Source organism: Emys orbicularis, chromosome 2 (assembly GCF_028017835.1).
Source record: "Emys orbicularis isolate rEmyOrb1 chromosome 2, rEmyOrb1.hap1, whole genome shotgun sequence".
Taxonomy (NCBI): Eukaryota; Metazoa; Chordata; order Testudines; family Emydidae; genus Emys; species Emys orbicularis.
Genome location: NC_088684.1, coordinates 29,216,331 through 29,239,335, shown reverse-complemented (window position 1 = coordinate 29,239,335; position 23,005 = coordinate 29,216,331). Strand labels below are relative to the sequence as shown.

General features: G+C 40.4%; 1 protein-coding gene across 3 annotated transcripts in view; it reads right to left on the bottom strand.

Moving 5' to 3' along the window:
• CSMD3 (CUB and Sushi multiple domains 3) overlaps positions 1 to 23,005 on the bottom strand; it is a 1,171,353-nt gene that overhangs the window by 898,750 nt on the left and 249,598 nt on the right. For all 3 annotated transcript variants that reach the window (XM_065399724.1, XM_065399725.1, XM_065399726.1), the window contains exon 4: positions 10,311 to 10,505. In XM_065399724.1, coding sequence (XP_065255796.1) covers positions 10,311 to 10,505 — 195 coding nt within the window. The remainder of the gene's footprint in view (positions 1 to 10,310; positions 10,506 to 23,005) is intronic.

Sequence of the window (23,005 nt, the reverse complement as noted above, 5' to 3'; positions counted from 1 at the left end):
AACTCATTTATCCTCTGCCATTCCCAAGTCAAGGGTCGTATATACTGACCCAATAGCATATCTTGAAAACTAGAGCCAATCAAAAATTTTAAGCATCATTTTCGTTCTCAGTGACCCAGAATTAGTAAAGTTTGACTACATTTATTTCAGAAACATTTTGGCTGTAGAGCAGTGTAATCATCATCATCCTCCCCACACCACAGGTGCATAAGGCAGAAGCCAAACAATAAAAATCATCCTTATCCTGGACTTATTTTTCCAGATCTTTTACATTTTGATGTTGTAACACCACTTCAGACATTAGTGAGCTATGCACTGTGCCTTTAGGTCAGCCTTTCCATCTCTTATCCCAAGGTTGCCAAAGAAATGCCCGTTTAAGTAGCCTATTTTTGGGCATTCTTAAAAAATGTCCAAGAGACGTCCTTCTCTTCTTCCATACTATTTGTATTGTGGAAGGTAGTCGTGCATATTCTAGGACCTCCCCATTACTAACTCTACCAGTCCATTTTATGTTGAACATTCTATTTTAAATCATAGAATCATAGGATATTAGGGTTGGAAGAGACCTCAGGAGGCCATCTAGTCCAATCCCCTGCTCAAAGCAGGACCAATACCAACTAAATCATCCCAGCCAGGACTTTGTCAAGCCAAGCCTTAAAAAGTCTAAGGATGGAGATTCCACCACCTCTCTAGGTAACCCATTCCAGTGCTTCACCACCCTCCCAGTGAAAAAGTTTTTCCTAATATCCAACCTAAACCTCCCCCACTGCAACTTGAAACCATTGCTTCTTGTTCTGTCATCTGCCACCACTGAGAACAGCCTAGCCCCATCCTCTTTGGAACCCCCCTTCAGGTAGTTGAAGGCTGCTATCAAATCCCCCCTCACTCTTCTTTTCTGCAGACTAAATAACCCCAGTTCCCTCAGCCTCTCCTCGTAAGTCATGTGCCCCAGCCCCCTAATGATTTTCATTGCCCTCCGCTGGACTCTGTCCAATTTGTCCACATCCTTTCTGTAGTGGGGGGACCAAAACTGGACGCTATACTCCAGGTGTGGCCTCACCAGTGCTGAATAGAGGGGAATCATCCCTTCCTTTGATCTGCTGGCAATACTCCTACTAATACAGCCCAATATGCCGTTGGCCTTCTTGGCAACAAGGGCACACTGCTGACTCATATCCAGCTTCTCGCCCACTGTAATCTCCAGGTCCCTTTCTGCAGAACTGATGCCTAGCCAGTTGGTCCTCAGCCCGTAGCGGTGCATGGGATTCTTCCTTCCTAAGTGCAGGACTCTGCACTTGTCCTTGCTGAACCTCATCAGATTTCTTTTGGCCCACTCCTCCAATTTTTCTAGGTCACTCTGGACCCTATCTCTACCCTCCAGCTTATCTACCTCTCCCCCCAGCTTAGTGTCATCTGCAAACTTGCTGAGGGTGCAATTTATCCCATCATCCAGATCATTAATAAAGATGTTGAGCAAAACTGGCCCCAGGACCTACCCCTGGGGCACTCCACTTGATACCTGCTGCCAACTAGACATTGAGCCATTGATCTCTACCCGTTGAGCCCAACAATAGAGCCAGCTTTCTATCCACCTTATAGTCCATTTATCCAATCCATATTTCTTTAACTTGCTGGCAAGAATACTGTGGGAGACGATATCAAAAGCTTTGCTAAAGTCAAGATATATCACATCCACCACTTTCCCCATATCCACAGAGCCAGTTAGCTCATCAGAGAAGGCAATCAGGTTTGTTAGGCATGACTTGCCCTTGGTGAATCCATGTTGACTGTTCCTGACCACCTTCCTCTCCTCCAAGTGCTTCAAAATGGATTCCTTGAGGACCTACTCCATGATTTTGCTGGGGAAGTGAAGTGAAGCTGACCGTTCTGTAGTTCCCTGGGTTATCTTTCGTCCCTTTTGTAAATATAGGCACTATATTTGCCTTTTTCCAATCGTCTGGGACCTTCCCCGAATTTTCAACTATAATGGCCAATGGCTCTGCAATCACATCAGCCAACTCCCTCAGCACCCTTGGATGCATTAGATCTGGACCCATGGACTTGTGCATGTCCAGCTTTTCTAAATAGTCCTTAACCTGTTCTTTCACCAGTGAGGGCTGCTCACCTCCTCCCCACACTGTGTTGACCAGTGCAGCAGTCTGGGAGCTGACCTTGTGTTTGAAGACCGAGACAAAAAAGGCCTTGAGTACTTCAGCTTTTTCCACATCATGTGTCACTAGATTGCCTCCCCCATTCAGTAAGGGTCCCACACTTTCCCTGACCTTCTTCTTGTTGCTAACATACCTGTAGAAACCTGTAGAAATCGTGACCTCATACTCTTTTGTGTGTTTGTGTGTGTGTGTGTGTGTAATGGCACACTAGCTTCTGCTATAGTTAAAGCTGTCTCAGTATTTCTATTCTAAGATTCTCCTATCAGGGAAGGGTTAGGCACTTTCTGAAGGACAAAAAGCCTTCCTCAAAGTAGTTCTTATTACTGGGAAAAGATTAGATGAAAGTGAGTTAATTCTATGCTTCTGTAATTCCCTCTGTGTGGGATCTGTTCCACCTCCCTTCCTGAAGAGAGCAGCTTGCAGGAATTTATAAAACAGAAATAATTTCCCTACCATAGCATACAGGAATAAATTAGTATCCCTTTAAATATTTGGTGCTCACTGTGTTGTATATTCTGTCAGAAAATTCCCAACATTCTTTATTAGTAAGCATGGTTGTTTGGGACCCTACTGTGCTCAGATGGTCTCTTCAGATTATTTTTGCATGTAAAGAGCAAAAAATAATACTTACACAGGGATTGATAGGGATTCAGAAGAGAATCTTTTGCTCAGTCATCAGAGTTTTGCTTTTAATGGGAGGAGCAACCCTACTTCCTGCAGTCTCCACAACTTCACAGTATTTTTGCATGCTGGGAGGTAACCTCAGGACATGTAAAACTTCTTCCTCATTTGGCTGGCAGCTCCATTTCAGAGCTCAGCTATGGAAAGCCTTCTTAGGACACAAGAATTGCTTCCCTATTAAGATGCTGAAGGAAACTTAACAAGCATCCTGTAACTTCCAATATAACTTTCATGAGCCAAATTACCATACGTGATGATAGGGCATTATCATACATGATGATACCACAACTTTGCTGTTGGAAAGTGCACACACAATGTGAGATTAAATAAATAAATAAACTGTCCTCTCTTGAATGAGGTGAAGGCTCTATTGTGTGTATAGTTTAAAGGGCCAGCAGCCATAGTGGTGTATTTCAGGTGGATACTGACCCTTTTCTTGTCCATATTCCAATGTTTCTCAAACCTGGATAAATGTTTATATCTGTAACTACCAATTCCCTATTATTTGTATTTCTTTCCATGGTACCTCTTACATCTAAATTAGACTCCCTTATCCAGTGTGGCAGACCACCACTTAGCCTTTTTGTAGCATTTACATGTTCAAAGCACAGGTCTCAGTCACTTTACTTGCAACTGTGAGTGCTGAGTCCTGGGCTTTCAAGTTAGGCACCTATAAAATAAGGAATACAACCTGTGATAAGTTTAATTTAAGACCAGATTTTAAAGATATTTAGACATTGCTCCATTCAGTGTTGCAAGGCCTTAAGTAATTTAGACAGATAAGTAATTTAGACAGATAAGTCCTATTTTCAGAAGCAATGTAGGCATTGATTTCAATGAGAGCTGATTTTCTTAAGTATTTTTAAAAAGCCCACTAGTTGCCTATTTGCATATTTAGGTGCCTAAATACCTTTGAAAATCTGGCCCTGAAGCTTGTAATGCTGAGCAGACCTCTGGAAGAGGCAGAGACAGAATCTAATTCTCCAGGACAGTCATCCTTCCTCTTCCTGCAATCCCTTGCCTCATTCACTACACACTTTCCAACCTCTGCAAAAAATGAGGTGCTGTTCTACAGACAACCATGTCATTAACTGCACAACCCTGATTCATGCCTTTTGTTCCATCCTACCAGTGCACTGAATGAAGCAGGGGTCCTGTGGAAAAAAATATGGAATCACAAATACATGTATCTAGGATTGCCAGGTGTCTGGTTTTCGACTGGAATGCCTGGTTGAAAAGGGAACCTGGCTGCTCCAGTCAGAACCGCTGACTGGGCCATTAAAAAGTCTGGTCAGCGGTGCAGCAGGGCTAAGGCAGCTCCCGTGTGGCTCCCAGAAGTAGTGGCATGTCGCCCCTCCGGGTCCTAACATAAAGGCAGTCAGGGGGCTCTGCGCACTGCCCCCCAGCCCCAGGCGACAGCTCCACAGCTCCCATTGCCCGGGAACCATGCCTAATGGGAGTTGCAGGGGTGGCGCCTGTGGACAGGGCAGTGTGCAGAGCCACCTGGCTGTGCCTCCGCGCAGGAGACGGAGGGAGGACGTGCCACTGCTTCCGGCAGCTGCCTGAGGTAAGCACCGCCTGGAGCCTGCACCCCCTCCCATTATCCAACCCCCTTCCCCAGCCCTGATCCTCCTCCCACCCTCTGAACCCCTCATTCCCAGCCCAGAGTCCCCTCCTGAACCCCAAACCCCTCATCCCCAGCCCTACCCCAGAGCCTGCAGCCCCAGCCGGAGCTCTCACCCCGTCTCGCATCCCAACCCTCTGCCCCAGCCCGGAGCTCCCTCCTGCACTCCGAACCCCTCATCCCTGGCCCCACCCAGAGCCTGCACCCCCAGCTAGAGCCCCCTCCCACACCCCAACCCCCTGAGCCAGCCCAGTGAAAATGAGCAAGTGAGTGAGGGTGGGGTGAGTGAGCGACAAAGGGAGGGGAAATGGAGTGAGCAGCGGTTGGACCTCAGAGAAGGGGCGGGGGTTTCAGAGAAGGGGTGTGGTCTCAGATAAGTGGCGGGGAAAGGCTGTTCGGTTTAGTGGGAGTAGGAAGTTGGCAACCCTAGCCATATCATAATGCATATGCACAAAGAGGTTGAACTATGGTTGCATAGGTATCCTTAATTCTGGCATCACCTAACTTTTGAGTGCTTCACTTTGCAACCTTAACATATTAAATATGTTGTTTGTATAATTCCTAGGTTTCTGAAAAAGCAAACTGCAGAAACAGGAATTCCATGATGTGGAATCCTACTGACTACCACAGGGTTCATCAGCAGGATTAGAACCTTTAGATTTCATCCATTCTGCAACTTGAGCTAACAGAGTAACTGCAGAGATAGCAGTAGGAGGTTGTTATTCTTCAGGTGGACCAGAACTAAACCAGGATAGGCCACACACTTTCACAGATATTTGCTGACAGCTGAGGAATGGTGAGACTCAAGAATCGTTTCCATTCTCTTGTTCTGCCCTAGCTTGACTCCTTCTGCCTGTGTACCCTCCAGCCTGTTCCTGTACCAGTGGTGTCTTTACTTCCCCCACACAGCTACTTATTCTAGTTTTCTCTGACCCACACTGTGCTCTTTGTTGAAGTCTCAGTCTCATTAGGATTTAGTTGACAAACTCTGAGCACAACTATACTGAGCATATACATAAATCTCTACTGAGATTTTTTGCAAATGATATAACACCTCTGGATTAAAAAACATTTTTGTAAAATCTCTGGGAGTTAAAATAAAATTATTTTTCTTAACACTTTTTTCCCAATTAAAATTCATTTCCAAATTAAACAAAATATAGCAGCCTTAGAATAGAAGTTTCCATAATATAATTGCTTCTTTTATCTTGGAATAGAACAACCTTTTAAAATATAAAAGTCAGAATATTATCCCTGATTATCAAATTGTTTAATTAATATAACCTTTACAGAATGACAATATAATATATAACTTTGACCTTATTTATTAGCCTTCAGTGAATTATTCCTACTCTCCCGCATTATGCTGCAGCTTGCAATTTCTACATTATCTCAGAAATAGAAGGCAATATGATAAAGCTAATGTCATCTTTCCCTATTAAAGTCATTCTTATCAAAATTAATATGTCAAGTAAGCAGGCTTTATTTAAAAACTGGTCATGGATTATGCACAGTATAACTGACCACTTCACAACACAATAAACCCAAATTGTGTTTAGTTTAACTAACATTTTGGACTTTTAGTAAATCCAATAAAAATTACATTATTTTAAAGAATGCCTGACAGCCTTGTGAAAATTTCAGGTGAAAATTTTCACTGGGTTATTATGGGTACCAGTTGGCAATTGGGTTTTGAAATAAAGTAATGAGTCTATTGTGCTACTGATTACTGGAGGTACTCGTTTTACAGCAGAAATCAAAAGAGACTGGTAAAAACAAACCAACCAGAGCTCCCCTTCCAGGAAACCTAAACCACGATCCTGCATTTGCAATCTCATGGTTATACCTTTGTATCCACATGAAGCCCTGTTGACTTCAATGGAGATCTGCCTAGATGAAAGGACCCAACCACAAGGATCTGATTTCAGGATCACACTCCCAGGGGGAAAGATCATTCACTGAAATGACCTAAAAACATGAATCCTTGGAATTTATCAGTTGTGAATGATGAGAGACAGAGAATATCTGCCTACAAGGGTCTATCCAAACATCCTACAAATTATCTAGTCCATTCCTAGTGTGCTACAAGTGACTGCAGGGTTGGTTGGTTTGTTTCTGATTTGGTTATATCTATTTTCATTATGCTATGAATTTCACTGAGAAGCATACAATGAAAATACTGGAGTGGAAAATACTTTGACTTTTTGCACTCCAACTAATCAAAATAAAAGGGAACAACAATCATTCATTTATCTGAAAGAGATCACCAGGGATTATTAATCAGAAACTCCCCAGAATTGGAAGAAATTCCTTCTCGACCTCCAGTACATACATACATACACACACACACACACACACACATTCACTGCATAATATTCCTTCTTAATGTAAAAGGAACAGGAGTACTTGTAGCACCTTAGAGACTAACAAATTTATTAGAGCATAAGCTTTCATGGGCTACAGCCCACTTCTTCAGATGCATATCGAATGGAACATCTATATGCATCCGAAGAAGTGGGCTGTAGCCCACGAAAGCTTATGCTCTAATAAATTTGTTAGTCTCTAAGGTGCCACAAGTACTCCTGTTCTTTTTGCGGATACAGACTAACAAGGCTGCTCTTCTTAATGTAAAGGCCATTGGTAGAGAGTGATAAGACACATATCAGTGAAACTCCCTAAGGATGAGGATTTAATCAAGGAAAGTCTCCACCAGAAATAAAGGGAAAGCAACGGGAAGCTCATTAGAGGGTAATCACTCTTAGTAAATTCCCGCAAAGTTATATACTGGGTAATTAAAGCATTTTACAAAGTGGTGAGGAACCTGTTAAAAGAGAAGTACCAAAGTCTGACAAATATAAGCCTAGGTATTTGTCATATGGAACACAGATTCATATATTTTAAGACAAGAAGGAACCATTGTGATCACCTAGTCTGACCTCCTGCACAATCCAGACCAAAGAACCTCACCCAATAATCTCTGCATTAAGCCCATGACTTCTATTTGAGCTATAGGATATCTTTTAGAGAGACATACAGTCTTGATTTAAAGACTTACAGTGACAGAGAATCCATCACACCCCATGTTAAGTTGTTTCAGTGGTTAATTATCTTCACTATTAAAAATGTGCGCACTTTTTCTAGCCTGAATTTTTTTTTTTTGAAGTTGGGACACCAGTATTGGACACAGAATTCCAGGAGTCTCACCAATGGTATATATAGACGTACTACCATCACCTTTTTCCTACTTGATATTCTCCTGCTTACACATTTGAGGATTATATTTGTGGTTTTAGTGAGAGTGTTGCACGGGGATCTCATGATCAACTGATTATCTGCTATAACCCCTAAACCGTTTTTAGTGTCACCGCATTCCAGAATAGATCTCCAATTGTGTTAGTGTGACCTACATTACTTTTTTCTAGATGTTTGTCCTGGCATTTGTTAAAACACATTTTGTTCAAATAAGTATAGCTGCCTAGAGGATGACAACTGCATTTTGCAGCAACTTTTGAAGTTTCAAAATTTGTTGAACAAAAAAAGCATTTTTTGAACATTTAAATTAAAACAGAATTTTATTAAGGCATGTGTGGGGGCTGCTAGTTTGGGTATTGGCCTGGGATGTAAAAACTCCAGGTTCAAATCCCTGCTCTGCCTGACTCGGAGGAATTTTTCATCACAGATCATGCCAAATCAGATAAACCAGGGGCTTGAATGTGGATCTTCACATCCCAGGCCAGCATCCCAACCATTTAGGTACAGATTATCTCACTGTATTAAAAACCTTCCTGATGAAAGTTTTGTGGAAACCGATATGTTTCCATGAAACATTTCAGCGTCAGCAAAAATGTTCTAACCAGATCTACAAATGAGACCACCTCCCAAGTGATCCATGTTGGCCCATAAAAGTGACCGCTCCTCATCACTATTTATCACTCCATCAGCTTTTATGTCATGTGCAAATTTTACCAGTATGTTTTTTTTATTATTTCTAGATCACTGATAAAGATATTTAATAGCTTTGGGACGAGATCAGGACCCCACTAGAAACACTCAATTGGATGACAATTCCCCATTCACAAATACTTTTTGTGACCTATCAGATACCAGTTTTTAATCCATTTAATATCAGCTCCATTATTTTATATAGTGTCAATTTATTTATCAGAATGTCAAAGAGACTGAATCAAATGCCTTAAAGAAGTCTGAGTATATTATGTCACCAAAGTTACCTTTATCAACTTAAGTTGTGATCTCATCATAAAACAATATCAAATTTGTCTCACAACACCTATTTTCCATAAAACCATTTTGATTGGAATTATATCAATTATTACTATTTGTTCTTTAATGATTGCATCCCATATCAGCTGTTCCATGATTAGTCTGGGACTGGTGTTAAACTAACCAGTTTATAGTTTACCTGGGTCATCCCATTTACCCTGTGAAATTTTGGCATGACTTTGGCTTTTTTCTTCCTACTCAATTTTTCTCTTGATTGTTTTCAGCTTTAGGAATGGGCCTTTTTAAAGCAACAAATTACTGACTGCCTTTATATTCTGTTTGCACATAAATTAAATTAAGTCATAATTCCCTGCACTTGGGAAGCCTTATATTCTTAGGCCTGTGATCAATTTATCTTTATCTACCAGAATGAGGTCTAATATAGTATTACTCTGAGATGGATGCAATACACTTTGTGCTAGAAAGTTATCTGTATTTTTAGGAGCTCCAATGATGTTAACTGGTGGTAGTATGAGACCTTCAGCATATGTCCCTCAGATTGAAATCTACATAAGGTATTTCTCATGCTGAAACAAAATAGCTAAGAACAAAGGCTTGCTTTACTTCTGTCAGCAATGGATCCATTTGTATGAGTAAAATTAACAGACGTGTAAGCTGACAGAATTTTTTTTTTTTTCCGTTTTCTGCCTTTGAACTTCATTTAGTAGACGTAGCTAGTTGATAACTTGTGTGATAAATTGCTCCCACTGAAGTTAATGGTAAGACTCCCATTAACTTTATTAGGTGCAGCATTGGACCCTTGAAGCACAGATATCTTCAAAAGACTGCGACCAAATGTTCCATGAAGCAGATCTGAAGAAATGATGATTCTCAGTCAGTGTAAGTATAATGTACCAATGAAATAAATAAATAAAAAGGTCAATAGTTTCTTCAGGAAATGTGCAGTCCTGTCATATGATGGTACATTATTTGTTGTAGTTATGACATAATTTATTCCAATATAGAAATATTTTGGAAAATTATTCTCCTAACTGTACTTTGCAATTGGTGACAGTTTTCCAAATGTGAAGTGGAATTTGTATAATAGAAACTAGATTGAGACTTTATAACTAACCACCTATGTAATGTTCAGCATTCACCGTGCATAAGTATATGGTCATGGTCATAATTTCTTCCATCTTCCCCTTACTTCAAGAGGAAAGTAAATTACTGAATCCTTCTGTAGGATGTGGTTTACTTCCTCCTCATGCTCAGCAATGCTGTCCGACTTCCCATCTCATACCCACAGAGGGAAATAGCAATGTTTAGAGCCCCACCCTACTCCTAAATTCTTTTGGTTATTTCCCTGTGTGGCCACATCAGTCATATTCATAATCTAACACTAAGTATCTAGTTCAGAATTCTATCATTTTCATCTATTGTAAAAGGGGGGAGAACTAGGTTTTAAAAACAGGATTGGCAGAACAATTAGGAGGTGCATACAGTAAAGCTGATAAATAAATTATTAAATTTATTTTAGAGAAAAAGTAAGTTGCTTCAACTCATAAATGTACATTAAATACTTAAAGAAAGATTATCATAGCATTCCTTACCTCTGCAGATAGGAACTGGGAAATCCCACGATGCTGTGTTCACTGAGTTAGCTATGCAGGTAAGCTGAGGGTGGCCATCCAAAATGTATCCAGTTACACAGCTGTAGCGGATTTTATCACCAACATCAAATTTCGTACCAGACAAGATACCCTTTGGTGGAACTCCTGGATTGCCACAAGAACTACTCTGTAACTCTGTAAGGGAAAAAATATGTATTTATTTATTATCATATTTATATAAATCACTGTCTATACTGTATTAACAATTTGTAAAAGTAAATTGTGACCATTTAGGGGCAGGGATGTGTCTTCATGTGTGTTGGTACAACTTAACACAATAATTCCCCTGTGCTGATTTGGCCCTTTGAGTGTGTGGTATATTGAGAACGGTGTAGGAATTTCAAGCTATGTAAGGGATATATAGCACAGATATGCCTTGGATGATTAATAACTACTGATTCCTTCTGGCCCTCAAAAATTAGAAAAGCTATCGACCTCTGTTTATCCCAAAATAGGATCCACCTAAGAAATAAAGAAAATAACAAATTGGTTCATATCATGTGAGACACTTTCTCTAAGGATCTACAGATCAGCCAAAGTTGGGAGTTCCTCTCCCCAAGAATAGAAACTAAAATGGCTAAATGAGAGTACTGTTAATCACCTAGACAAGAATCTTTCATAATTTCCATATGGATAAAACCTCTTTCTCCCTCCCAACTTATCTAAAAAGAAATCTAAGTTACCAAGTAAGAGTAACATATTGACTTCCTATGCAAAGTGGCTCATTGCACATTGAGTGGATTAAAAGATGGGTGGGGAAGCTTCAAATTAAGCAAATTAGATATGATTGGCTGTAAGATGGAAGATCAAATTGGGTAAACAGTTACCCCAAGAAATCCAAGACACGTGTTTTCACCCCAAATTATAAACTATACATTGTTTTCCTTGTAAATCAAATATACCATGCATAATCTGTCTTTCACCCCAAATTAGGAGCTGCACATTTGCTTGCCTTTTGAGTCAGAGCTACATCATTCTATAAATAATGTGAAATGCTTATGTACGATCAAAGAATATCTGGAGAATGTCCTTCAAAATTAGAAGATTATAAGGGATTTTGTTGGTTTTCATTGTAAATAGTTGATGACTTTAGAAGTAATAGAAATTATCTGACACAATGACGAAGGCATGTTGGAAGATATAAAACAGAGTATAACTGAAATATTAAGATAAATTGCTTAAAAGCGGGGATCCCAATTAAGAGTGGGTGCTATTAATGAAATATTAATGAAACAATCCTTGAAATGAATCAAACTTAAAAAGCCTCTGATGAGAAAAGGATTACATAAATTTGTTATACACCAGTGTTCTCTACTGAATACCAGTGGAAGCAGCAGAGAAACTAAGAGCTAAAAATCTGAGCATCCACTTGGCATTAAATAACCATATTTTATAACTTAATTCCATGATAAGTCCAAGCAGAGTAGCCTAAAATGGATTGAAAACAATAACTTCAAGCAATTGCTTTTAATATGCTAAACTTTTCTTTTTTGGACCAATCCAATCAAAGGGTAGTAACCATACTCAGTGCCTTAAAGACAAGCACATCCTTCAAGATGTCAGAAATTAAGAATTTATGATCACAAGTAAATGTAATAAGAAATCTTGGTAATTTGCATTGTTCCTTTGCTCCTTGATATAACTGATGAACCTCAACTTTAGTCTGTGAAAATTACTTACAAGGCTGTACTGTGTGTGTTCACACCTAGAACATTGGTTGTGTCTACACCTGAGTGGTGAACTGTAGATTGTATACTAATGTGGTGCTGGGTGAATTAATACATTGTTGGTTGGTTAAGAATAAGCAAGTGTCCCTATAAGAAAAATACTGTTTAAGTTAAAAGCTGACCTGATAAGAACCCAATGTTAAAACTAGTAAGCTAATACTCCCAGGACTCAAAAAACAGGGATTACACTATTAACACTTATTCAAATGTCAAACCTAGTTAGTTTGATTTCAGATTTAAAAATCTGAATTAAAAAAAAAAAAAAAATTGCACCCTGGCAAATTCATAAATTGACCCTCTTTCATGCTTTCAACTATCACTTTAAGAACAGGGATTTTTACTTGTCTGGTTTCCACACTAAGTGCTCTGTAGGGAAGCATGCAAGCTGGGCCTAGCCGCAATCAGTCAGTGGACAGACAGCCTTGAGTAAGGCTGAGTTGTGCCTCTCTCTTTTAGAAAGCAGCCTGCTTTGTCTCCTTCTGTTTTGGAGTGATTGTACATTACCATATTGAATTCTAAGGAATAAAGTAGTGTTCCTTCCAGCAAGAGTATTTTTGGGTTTTATCAAATGTCTCTGTTTGTTTGCTGTGAGCATAACAAAGCGCTTTGGTAATATATCTATACACACAAAATATTATGGCATCATAAATATACAAATGATCATAAATATTAGACATTCCTTGAGCTCCAGCTAGAGCAGTCATCTGGCAACTACTTCTTTCCAATAGGGAAAAACAGATTACAGAGGAAGGTTCAGTACGGAAATTTGATATGTTAGTGACTATGAACTACCTGAATTCAACATAGTGAGCAATAATACACAGGTATATAAGCACATTAGATTTGAAGGAAGCAAATGTGGAAGTATTAATAAAAAGGAGTGAATACTGTGTGCTGGAATTATATATTTACAATCCATGAGCATGAAAACATAGTGCATCATAAACAAAAAGACAATAATTAAAATACAACAGACTACAATTCCTCAAGAGATAAAAAAGCAGGCAGCAGGCAATGTGTTTTCCACAGAGATTGCTCAAAAAACTCATGATAAAAAGTGACTTGTACTGGAAATGAACAAGGGAGAGGAACCAAATAATAATACACAGAATCACTTAATGACTACTAGGACAAAGATTAAGGCAGCAGAAGAGTAGCATGAAATGATGAAAACTAAATGGAATAAGAGGAATAAGAAGGAGTTTTGCAAATATAGAAAGAAAAATAAGAAATACCAGCGAGAAAGAAGGACTGCTAATAAAGGAGAGAAATATAAAACAAATGTCTCAGGAATGGTTAACCCGTTGAACTGCTTTTACAACCTGTCTTTAATGAGAAGAATATGGAACAGAATGATGGGCAATTGTGAAGAAGTGAACATATTGACACTATTGTTGTTAATAAAAAATTGGTATGAAAACACGTGAAAAAATGATAATGCATCAATCAGCAGGTCTGAATGATATTCATTTCAGTATGGTGGGAAGTAGTGTGGGAATTCATGAATACATTAATTCATTGTCAATTATTTTGGAACATTTCTGGTGAAAGGGGAAGGAACAAGAGAACTGGATAAAAGGCTAATGTTATGAGCCAGAAACTCAGCAGGCGTAAAATCAACATCACTCTATTGACTCCAATGAAACTATGCGAAATTACACCAGTTGAAAATCTGACTCATACTATTTTCACTATAATAAACAACTCAAACCAAAGAACCTTATCCATAACCAGCATCACCTTGCCCCGACCCCCAAAAAGTGGAAAAAAACAAGCAGTTGTAGCAACTGCCATCCAGTAAATCTGTAATATTGAGTTATATTCTCAGCACTATATGATCAGAAAATTATTGACAGATTAGTGGGGAGTTCAGAGAAGATCAACAAAAGTGATCAGAGACCTAGAGTAATTGATTTAAGGACAAAGATGAAAAGATCTAAATGCATGTAACCTGCCTAAGCATTATATACAAGGGAACAAGACAAGAGTCTGCATATAGGAGTAGAGTGTTATTAACACCAAGGATGGAGAGGAATGATTAAGTATGGAGCAGAGAAGTATAACAAGTAATTGGATTCAATTAAGAAAAGGAGAGTGTAAGCTGCATATAAGCGGGAAATATATTGACAGTAAGAGCTAATAGATTATGGAATTGTCACCCCAAGGCAGTGGTGGATATGTCATCCTACTGGACTTTTAAAAATACGGTGACATAATATTATTTACTGTAAGGGAACAATCCTGCATTGGCAAGGTGGTGTGCTGGACGACATAATGGCTCTTTTCCATCTCTAAATATTATGGGTGAGATCCTATGCTACACCACACAACTCACAACCAGGCAGCAAGGGGGCTAAGGAGGCTTCTTTGTGCCCTCCTGAGCCTGGCCAGCTCTGAAGCCCCTTGTGTAACAGCCCAGGGGCCTGTCTGAGTTATGGGAGCCTCCAGGTGCTATCCTATGGGCCACATTGCCGTTCACAATCTCCACAATGCTATGGCCCCACCCTAACAAGACTCTTCTATCCTCTGTCTTGTTGTCAAGGTTCGTGAAAGTGTCCTCAGAAGACAGCCTAACAGTTGTCTTCTGCAATTCCTTCTCTGGGGGAATCCTCTCACAGCTGGAACTGGGGTTTTAGGCCCCTTTTTTTCTCATTGCAGCCATTTTTTTGTGATGTAAAGAGGTCAGAGCAGGGTAGGGAATCTCATCCTATGATTCTAATACTTCCTTTGGGTGTTATTTTAATTAATTTACAACCATATACAGGTCTCCTGGACATTAGGGTCACTGTACATACTGTGTTCAGTTGGATTTACCCAACAAACTGAACACTTTTGGAAATCTGGATTATAATGCTCCCTGAAAACAAGGGTGCTAGAACAATTTTTATAGAGGGGGTGCTGATGATGGAAACCATGGAAATCATGTATTTGGTGTTTGTTATTATTACTTCAAGCCAGAGGGTATGGTAGCACCCTCAGCACAACTGTCTGAAAGGATCTGCAAATAATAGAGTACGGGCAAGGCATAGGGAAGCCCTTACCCTTTAAAAAGAAAAATGAAATATTAGAGCTATACCCACAATAATCACTGCTTATAATGACGCCCTTCATCCTGAATACCATTCACCTAGTATTGCTTTCAGAATAGAATGTGCTCTCACAAACTATTATTATATTTTAATGACTTAATTTAAAAAAAAAATTCTCTTTCCCGTAAGTAGTCAGTTTTCCAGTTGCATTATTACATGGCACTACTACAAAATTACTTGGCCTTCTCCATTTCATTTTTAATACTGAGAAAATGGCTAATGATAAATCAAGTTTTCTTCCCCCTCTGCTTCAAACAATTTTGTACTAACATTGGATAATAATGCAATTGTGAAATTGCTAATAAATTTGTCACTTCTTTGAGTTTTTTTTATTTGGAATAAATAAAAATGCATGGCAATTTAAGGGTAATTCATCTGGGAAGTGCATTAGTCTCGTCTTTTTCTGTAGGCAGCATTTATTTTAATATTTATAATATGTGCCTAATACCAAACCTCTGGGTGGATGTAATTAGCCACCAACCCACCCAACTCCTTCCCCTGGTAAAACCCTAAGAAGGATGATCAACAAACATAGCTGTTTCAGACAATCAGAGAAGCAAATTTCAGAGCTGAGGGTGTCTCAATTGCAATGCAGTGCTACATTTAAATCCAGGGACTGTTGGCTTGAGTTCCTCATTTGATAGGAACATAGAAAATGCCATACAGGAAAACACCTGAGGTCCACCTAGTCCATTTTCCTGTCTCTGACTGTAGCCAGCACTAAATGCTTCAGAGGAAGGTGCAAGAATCCTGTAGTAAACCAATCTGCCTTCCGTAAACAGATCTGCTTCCCATATTGCTCTTGATCATAGGTGCTGGGACTATGGGTGCTGGGGGTGCTGCCGCACCCCCTGGCTTGAAGTGGTTTCCATCATATACAGGGTTTATGGTTTGATTCAATGGCTCTCAGCACCCCACTATACAAATTGTTCCAGCACCCCTGCTTCTAATCCCTTATAGACATTGTTTTAAAACCTGAAACCCGAATTTAATATCCCTGACCAAATGTTTGTGAGCTAATTATTACAGTTCTGAATACTTTTCTCCATATAAGTTTCCAGTCCTGTTTTGAAACTTGCTAAATTCTTGGCTTAATGACACCCCAATTGTCCACATTCTAATTACATGTAGTGGGGGAAAGTATTTCCTTTTACCAGTTTTTAAATTGCCATATTTTAATTTCATTGAATGTCCCCTTGTTCTTGTGTTATGAGAGAGGGAGAACAGAAGATCCTGTTGATAGATATTGCAACTGCATGCAAAAGGGAATTGTATTCTAGTCCATGAGAGGAAGGTTACCACAGCACCTCCTGGAACTAAAAATAATTGGGAATGATTAGGCCAAATGGCCAAGACTGTAACAGCTCCAGAGAAGTACCATCCTTGGGACGGCTTGCATATCCTGGTTCAAGACAGTCCCATAGTAGAGGCAAGACATAAAGAAAGGACTAGGAATACAAAGGGCAAGCTTGAACTGAGAGAGTTTCAACAAATGGACTGATCTTTAGTCCAAGGGAGGACCCAACCCTGTTTAGGGGTTGGAAGGGCTTTAATCTGCCAGGTCCTTATAGGGCTGATGGGTCACTTCTCATGTTTAGTATGTGTCTAGATCTTTTATTGTTTTATATGTTTTCTCTGTAGGCTTTTGTCTTTAAATAAATATGCTCTGCTTTGAAAGAACAGTTTGGGTCACTGTTCTATCATTGACATTGTCCTTGGAGAGAAACTAAAGAGTAAGGGCTGGCCGTTTGTCAGATCTGCTTAGAATAATCACAGTGAAGTGCAAGTGGACTGCAGCCTAAAACGCCCCTGGTCAGAAAGAAGAGGGACTTGGGTCCCTGTCCAGAGAGAGGTGAATGCTAGAGACCAGAGCACAGAGAAGAGCATGGAACAGGAGTTAAAGATGCAGTTACCCCGAACATTGTGACACTCCTGATCTATCTTCTTTATACCTTTCATTATTTTCCATACTTTTATCATGTCCTCCCGTATTTTTCTCCATTCTAATGGAAACAAGGCCAAACTTTTCAATCAGTCTCCATAAGAGATTTTTTTATGGCCTTGATCACTGTTGTCTGCCTTTGAAACCCCTCTATCTCAGCCACCTTGATCCAGTGTTTAAAGTGTGTATGTATGTGTGAGGAGGAGTTATAGACATGGGAGTTTTTTTAAGCTCAAAGGCGATTGCTGAGGGACATATTGCTTCTACCAGTGCTGCTACCACATACAGCTCCCAAGACACCACTCTACTCCCCTATGGACCGGCACCACCCATGCATTGGCCTGTCAGCCCATCCTGGGGGGGGGGGGCAAAGTGGAGCTTGGGGAGCAGCTGATGTAGCAGCTCTGGAGGGACCTGGCCAAGTGCAGTCTAGAAGCCTGGGAGTGGCCAAAAGAAGCAACAGGGGGCATGAAACCAGCCACCCAGCACTTTCTAGTGACACGCTCAGAGCCAGGGTAGAAGTGAGGAGGAAAGGGGATGGGACAGCAGAGGCTGCACCCCTGAAATGGGCCCCAAGGTCTCTTTGCACCCCTCCCAAGAGAACCACAGCCCCCCAACCGTCACTTCACCCCAACGTCAAGAAATACCTTTACCCCATTGTCACTGCCCTCTTAATCCCCCCAAGAGACACCCCCAATCTATTGTAATTTCATTCTTAACTCCCAAGGGAGACTCCCCAACCCTTTTCATCCCTTACAACTTTTTCCAGATAGACCCCAATTCTCAATGAATGTGACTGCACCCCCAGCCTCATATCCCCAGAGAGACCCCAAATCACCAGAGACCCTACACCCCAGAGAGACCCCAACCCCACTGAATCTCACTTCCTATACTCAGAGAAAATCTTCAATCAAACTTAATTTCACTGCACCCCAGCCCTCTATCTCCAGAGACCCCAAAATCCCAGAGAGACCCCCAACCCCATTGAATCTCTGCACCCCTCAGCCCTCAAATCCCAGAAGGAGGTCCCGAAACCCACCAAATCTCACTGAACCACCAGCCCCCTATCCTCAGGGACTCCAATCCTAGTGAATCTCACTGCATCTTGAAACCCCCTATCTCCAGGGAGACCACAACCCCAATGAATCTCACTGTACCTCCAGCCCCATATCTCCAGAGAGACCCCAACCACACTGAAACTCATTGAACACCCCAGATGTCCTACCCCCAAACTCACAGGATGTATTTTGTTTCAATAATTTGTATGAGACATGCTGGCTCATTTAAGCACAACAATAAATACGTATAAACAGCTTAATGAGCTAAGACTGCATGCAATTATGTGATATATGTATAAAAGAAATTGTGAATTGTGTGTATCAAGTGCAAATTTTACTTGGCTGGGGTTATGACGGACCCCCTCCCCCCTTTTTCTGATCAATTTAAGTACTGCCTCGACCTCAACTTTTAAAAAGAGGGATGCATTCAAAACTAATCTTGTCCCAAATCATATAAAGCTTTATGCAGTAATAGATTAAAATCCACAACATCATTTGTATCCAGAAATTAAGAGGAAGCCATGAAAAGGTCAGAATACTACTGGATTTTGACAATTATGTTAAAAGCTACATATCTAAGGTATTTCACACCCACATCATAGTACTGTACTTAGGTGTTATCATGCAGCATATCTAAAATCAGGGGATGAAACTGTATTAAAAAATTTCCCCTCTCCCCTAAAACAGGGGATATTTCCTTGTATTGGATTACCTGTTACTACATTAAGGCAACCTAGCCCTTCATGACCCTTTGTTGTTGAGGGTCTTGAAACAACTGTGGCAACCAGTAAAATCCCCATTCAAAGCAATATTCCACAATCTGGTTATTTAAATACACACACAAAACAAATACAAGTTGTGACATGGTGAATGTCAAATCTCATTGACAATAACACTTGTAAAACTATTTTATAAAATCACACCTGTTTGAAATTCATTATACACAAGCTAATTTATCATGTTCAAGTTTTTTTTATTTACAAGAAAAATATACCCTATTACATCCATTGCCTGGTGGCTCTCTAGATTATTCAAATATTAATAATCAAAACAATTATATTAGTTGACATATCATAAAACTGGGAAGAAACCTTTAAGAATCACTAAATTCAATTTGGTCTAATTTACACAATACAAATGTAAATCTTTATGGGATCTGGCAATAAAATCCATTGTTTATTGTTAAAAAACCCTCCCATCTAGTAAGAACTAAAAAGACTAAACAAACTGGTACAAATTACAACTTTTCACTCGACATACAGTATTGAGTCTCAAGCACAGATAATTAATTAATCAACCAGTTAGTTAAAGATGCTTGAACAGGGACTTTGAACATACTGTAAATTCGAATTGCATCCAGCAGATGTAATAATTTATTTACTTGAATTTAATTAATCTTTCTCTTCTTTATTAGGCACGATGCACTGAAAAAGCATGATCAACTCTGAAAGCAAACCTTCTAAACCACACATACATATGTAGATAAATATTTTATGTTCCATAGAGTCTGTTCTTTAGGACAGTCACTAAAGCTGATATATGGTTGCATACCCAGAAATAAATAATGTATATTTCAAATTTAAGAAGTTACTTGTTGTGGTGATATGGGATATGCAAATTCTGAGCTAAAAGAGGAAGCTAGATATGCCAGTAACCACAAGTTTTTTCATCTCACTGTTTTCTATGAAAGTGTTGGAGCTTTACGACATAAGGGTGTAATTCTCCCCTGGGCAGAGGTTAGCCTAAAATCAATGTATCATGTAATCCCCATTAGAGTTTAAGTGGGATTTAAGAGGTATATAGCTGTGGTGCTGGCCCTCTGCACATAAATGAAATCAAAGCTACTTCTTCTATAGTGTACGCTTTTTTATATTTGGAAACACGTGCTCTACTATCTCCTGAATCTATGATATGAATAGTGGAACCTAGCTTAGCTGAATTCAGTGAGGGACATGCAATGATTTTAGATAATTGAAGATTCGTCTGGCTATACCGAAAAAAGGACAGGAGACATTTTGCATGGGTTTAATCAGGCCCAGGGCCGGCTCCAGGGTTTTTGCCGCCCCAAGCAGCCACCCCCAACCCCCTTGCAAAACAAAAAACAAACAAAGAAACAAAAAAGCCGCGATCGCGATCTGCGGCACTTCGGCAGGAGGTCCTTCGCTCCGAGCGGGAGTGAGGGACCCACTTCCGAATTGCCGCCGAAGAGCCGGACGTGCCGCCCCTCTCTGGTGTGACCGCCCCAAGCACCTGCTTGGTAAGCTGGTGCCTGGAGTCGGTCCTGATCAGGCCACAACTTTATTATTAGATGGGACTACCCGGCAGATAAAAGTGTACAGTGCAGGTAATCCCCTATTTATGGGGGGAGGGATAGCTCAGTGGTTTGAGCATTGGCCTGCTAAACCCAGGGTTGTGAGCTCAATGCTTGAGGGGGCCATTTAGGGATCTGGGGCAAAAATTGGGAATTGGTCCTGCTTTGAGCAGGGGGTTGGACTAGATGACCTCCTGAGGTCCCTTCCAACCCTGATATTCTATGATTCCATAATTACAGGGGGGGGCTTCCACCAGCTCCCCCTCTTCTTCTATCTAGGTCCCTCCAGCAAATCCATTACTGGGACCTTACCACCACACCCCCATAGGAGGGTTAAGATGGGCTATAATAATGGGGGGTTGGCTCCCTGCCATAACAAACATAGGAGTCCTCCCCCTCCCCAAATTCATTCCTTTAATGAACACCTCTTTTTAAGTCCTTTTCCAAGCCATTTGTCCGGTCACTGTATATCTTTCCTATGGCGTACCTGCACTGGACATCTGCCCCACACTTACATAATGAGTTGCGACATATAGCCTACCACCCATCATGCCATACATGAACAGAGCCCTTCCTGAACCCGCTGTGGGGAAGGCGAAAACCCCCCAACTGCACCCAAACCAATATGGTGGCAAGGGAAAAATTCCTTCCCAGCCCCACTCAACAAAGGGGCTGTGAGCATAATGCTCACAGCAAGTCTTGACCAAACCTGATATTTTACCACCTAAAGGAGAGGGAGGGTGGGTGCGGCCTCAGCCTGCTCTGTGTAAAAGGGAGGGCTGAGGCACAGGGCTGCCCCTTTTAAACGCTTCATTCCCAGGGGATGAGTCAGTGCCCACGCTGACCCATTTGCAGCAGTTTTCATCTCTCCCCCACCAAGTCAGAAAGCAGTTCCCTTCATTTGGCTAGCCAGACAACCCCTCCTGCTTAAAAGTGTGGTGCAGTCATTGGCTAAATAGAGAGAGTGGCTGGTATGTGCTGAAGATTTCAGTGCATAAAAACTCAGTCCTGGAGGCACTCCCTACACAGAACTTCCATTAAATATAATCAGAATTCTTCCTGTGAAACAGATCGATAGGTGAGCTGTGTGTTTATATGTACAGATGTCAAACATAAGAGAAATGTGAAGTTAAAGAAAGGTTACTGATATGACCCTGTTTTGGACAACAGGAATTCAGAAGAAGTGGCATTTAAGGATTCCAGATTCCACTGTGATAGTCATCATGCAATAAAATTGTTTTTCTTAATTTTCACTAGATTCAATTAAATATATGCCTCAGGATACTCATTTATTTTAATTCTGTACTGCGATGTATCACAAGTAGAGCTTGTGAAAAAATTTCCATCAAGAAGTTTTCTTATAGATAATGACTTTTTTCCCAAAAAACACGGTTTTCTTTTTTCAAAAGCAAAAACAAACAAACAAAACCTTAGTTTTTCAATAAAAAACGGCTTTGTTCTGATGCTTTTATCTAAAACATTATGGAAATGGTCACTGAACTTTTTAATTTACTGAAAAAGAAAAATGTTGATAACTATTTTGATAACATTTGTTACAAATATTTTGAAAAAAAAAATTTAAATTCTCAAAAAGATTAAAAATGAAAAAAATGGTCAGTTTTGAACACTTTGAAAGGAAAATAACTTTGAAATTTTCATTTTCCCACCAGCTCTCTTTTTGGGTTACGAGACTTTGGTTTGGAAGGGATAGAGACTTTCCACCAAAGCAACTGATACAATAACAGAAACATATTTCTGTGAATGAAAAAGAATATGAACTAATTAGAGTTGGTTACAAATTTTGTGTTGAAATGTTTTTTTCAGCAGAAAATGCAGTTTCCACAAAATCAGAATTTTCTATGGGAATATTTTTATGTTGCTAAGAGTAAAAAAAAAAAAAAAAAATCCATCAAGAAAATCTAAACAACGTAGTTAGTTTAGGTTGACCTGGATTGAAATATTTCAAATTTTTGAACTGAACTGAAATATTTTATTTTGGGTTGTCTAGACCTTAATCTATGTCTTCCTGAGCTGCAACAGTGCCTAATGGATTCTGCAGTTGGGTACCTCATGCCTAAGGTTACGTTTTAATCACGGGACAATGGGAGCTGTGGGGGCAGTGCCTGAGGGTGGAGGCAGCACGCAGAGCCGTGTGGCTGTGGCTGCACCTAGGAGCTGAGGAAGGACATGTCACCGCTTCCGGGCAGCCCCCTGAAGTAAGTGTTGCCCAGGGCCTTCACCCCCCTCCTGTGCCCCAACATCCAGCCCTGAGCCCCTTTCCACACCCAAACTCCTGCTTCTGCTGGAGGAGGAGGGTGTGGTGGCCCAAGACTGCCCCAGCAGCGGCTGGTGCGGCTGGCCCAGGGGCTGCCTGAGCTGCTCAGGCATCCCCCATGCCAGCCGCACCAACCACTGCAGAAGTCACAGATGTCCCAGAAAGTCACGGAATCCGTGACTTCTGTAACAAACTCGCAGCCTTACTCATGCCCCCATTCTCATCTATGGCAT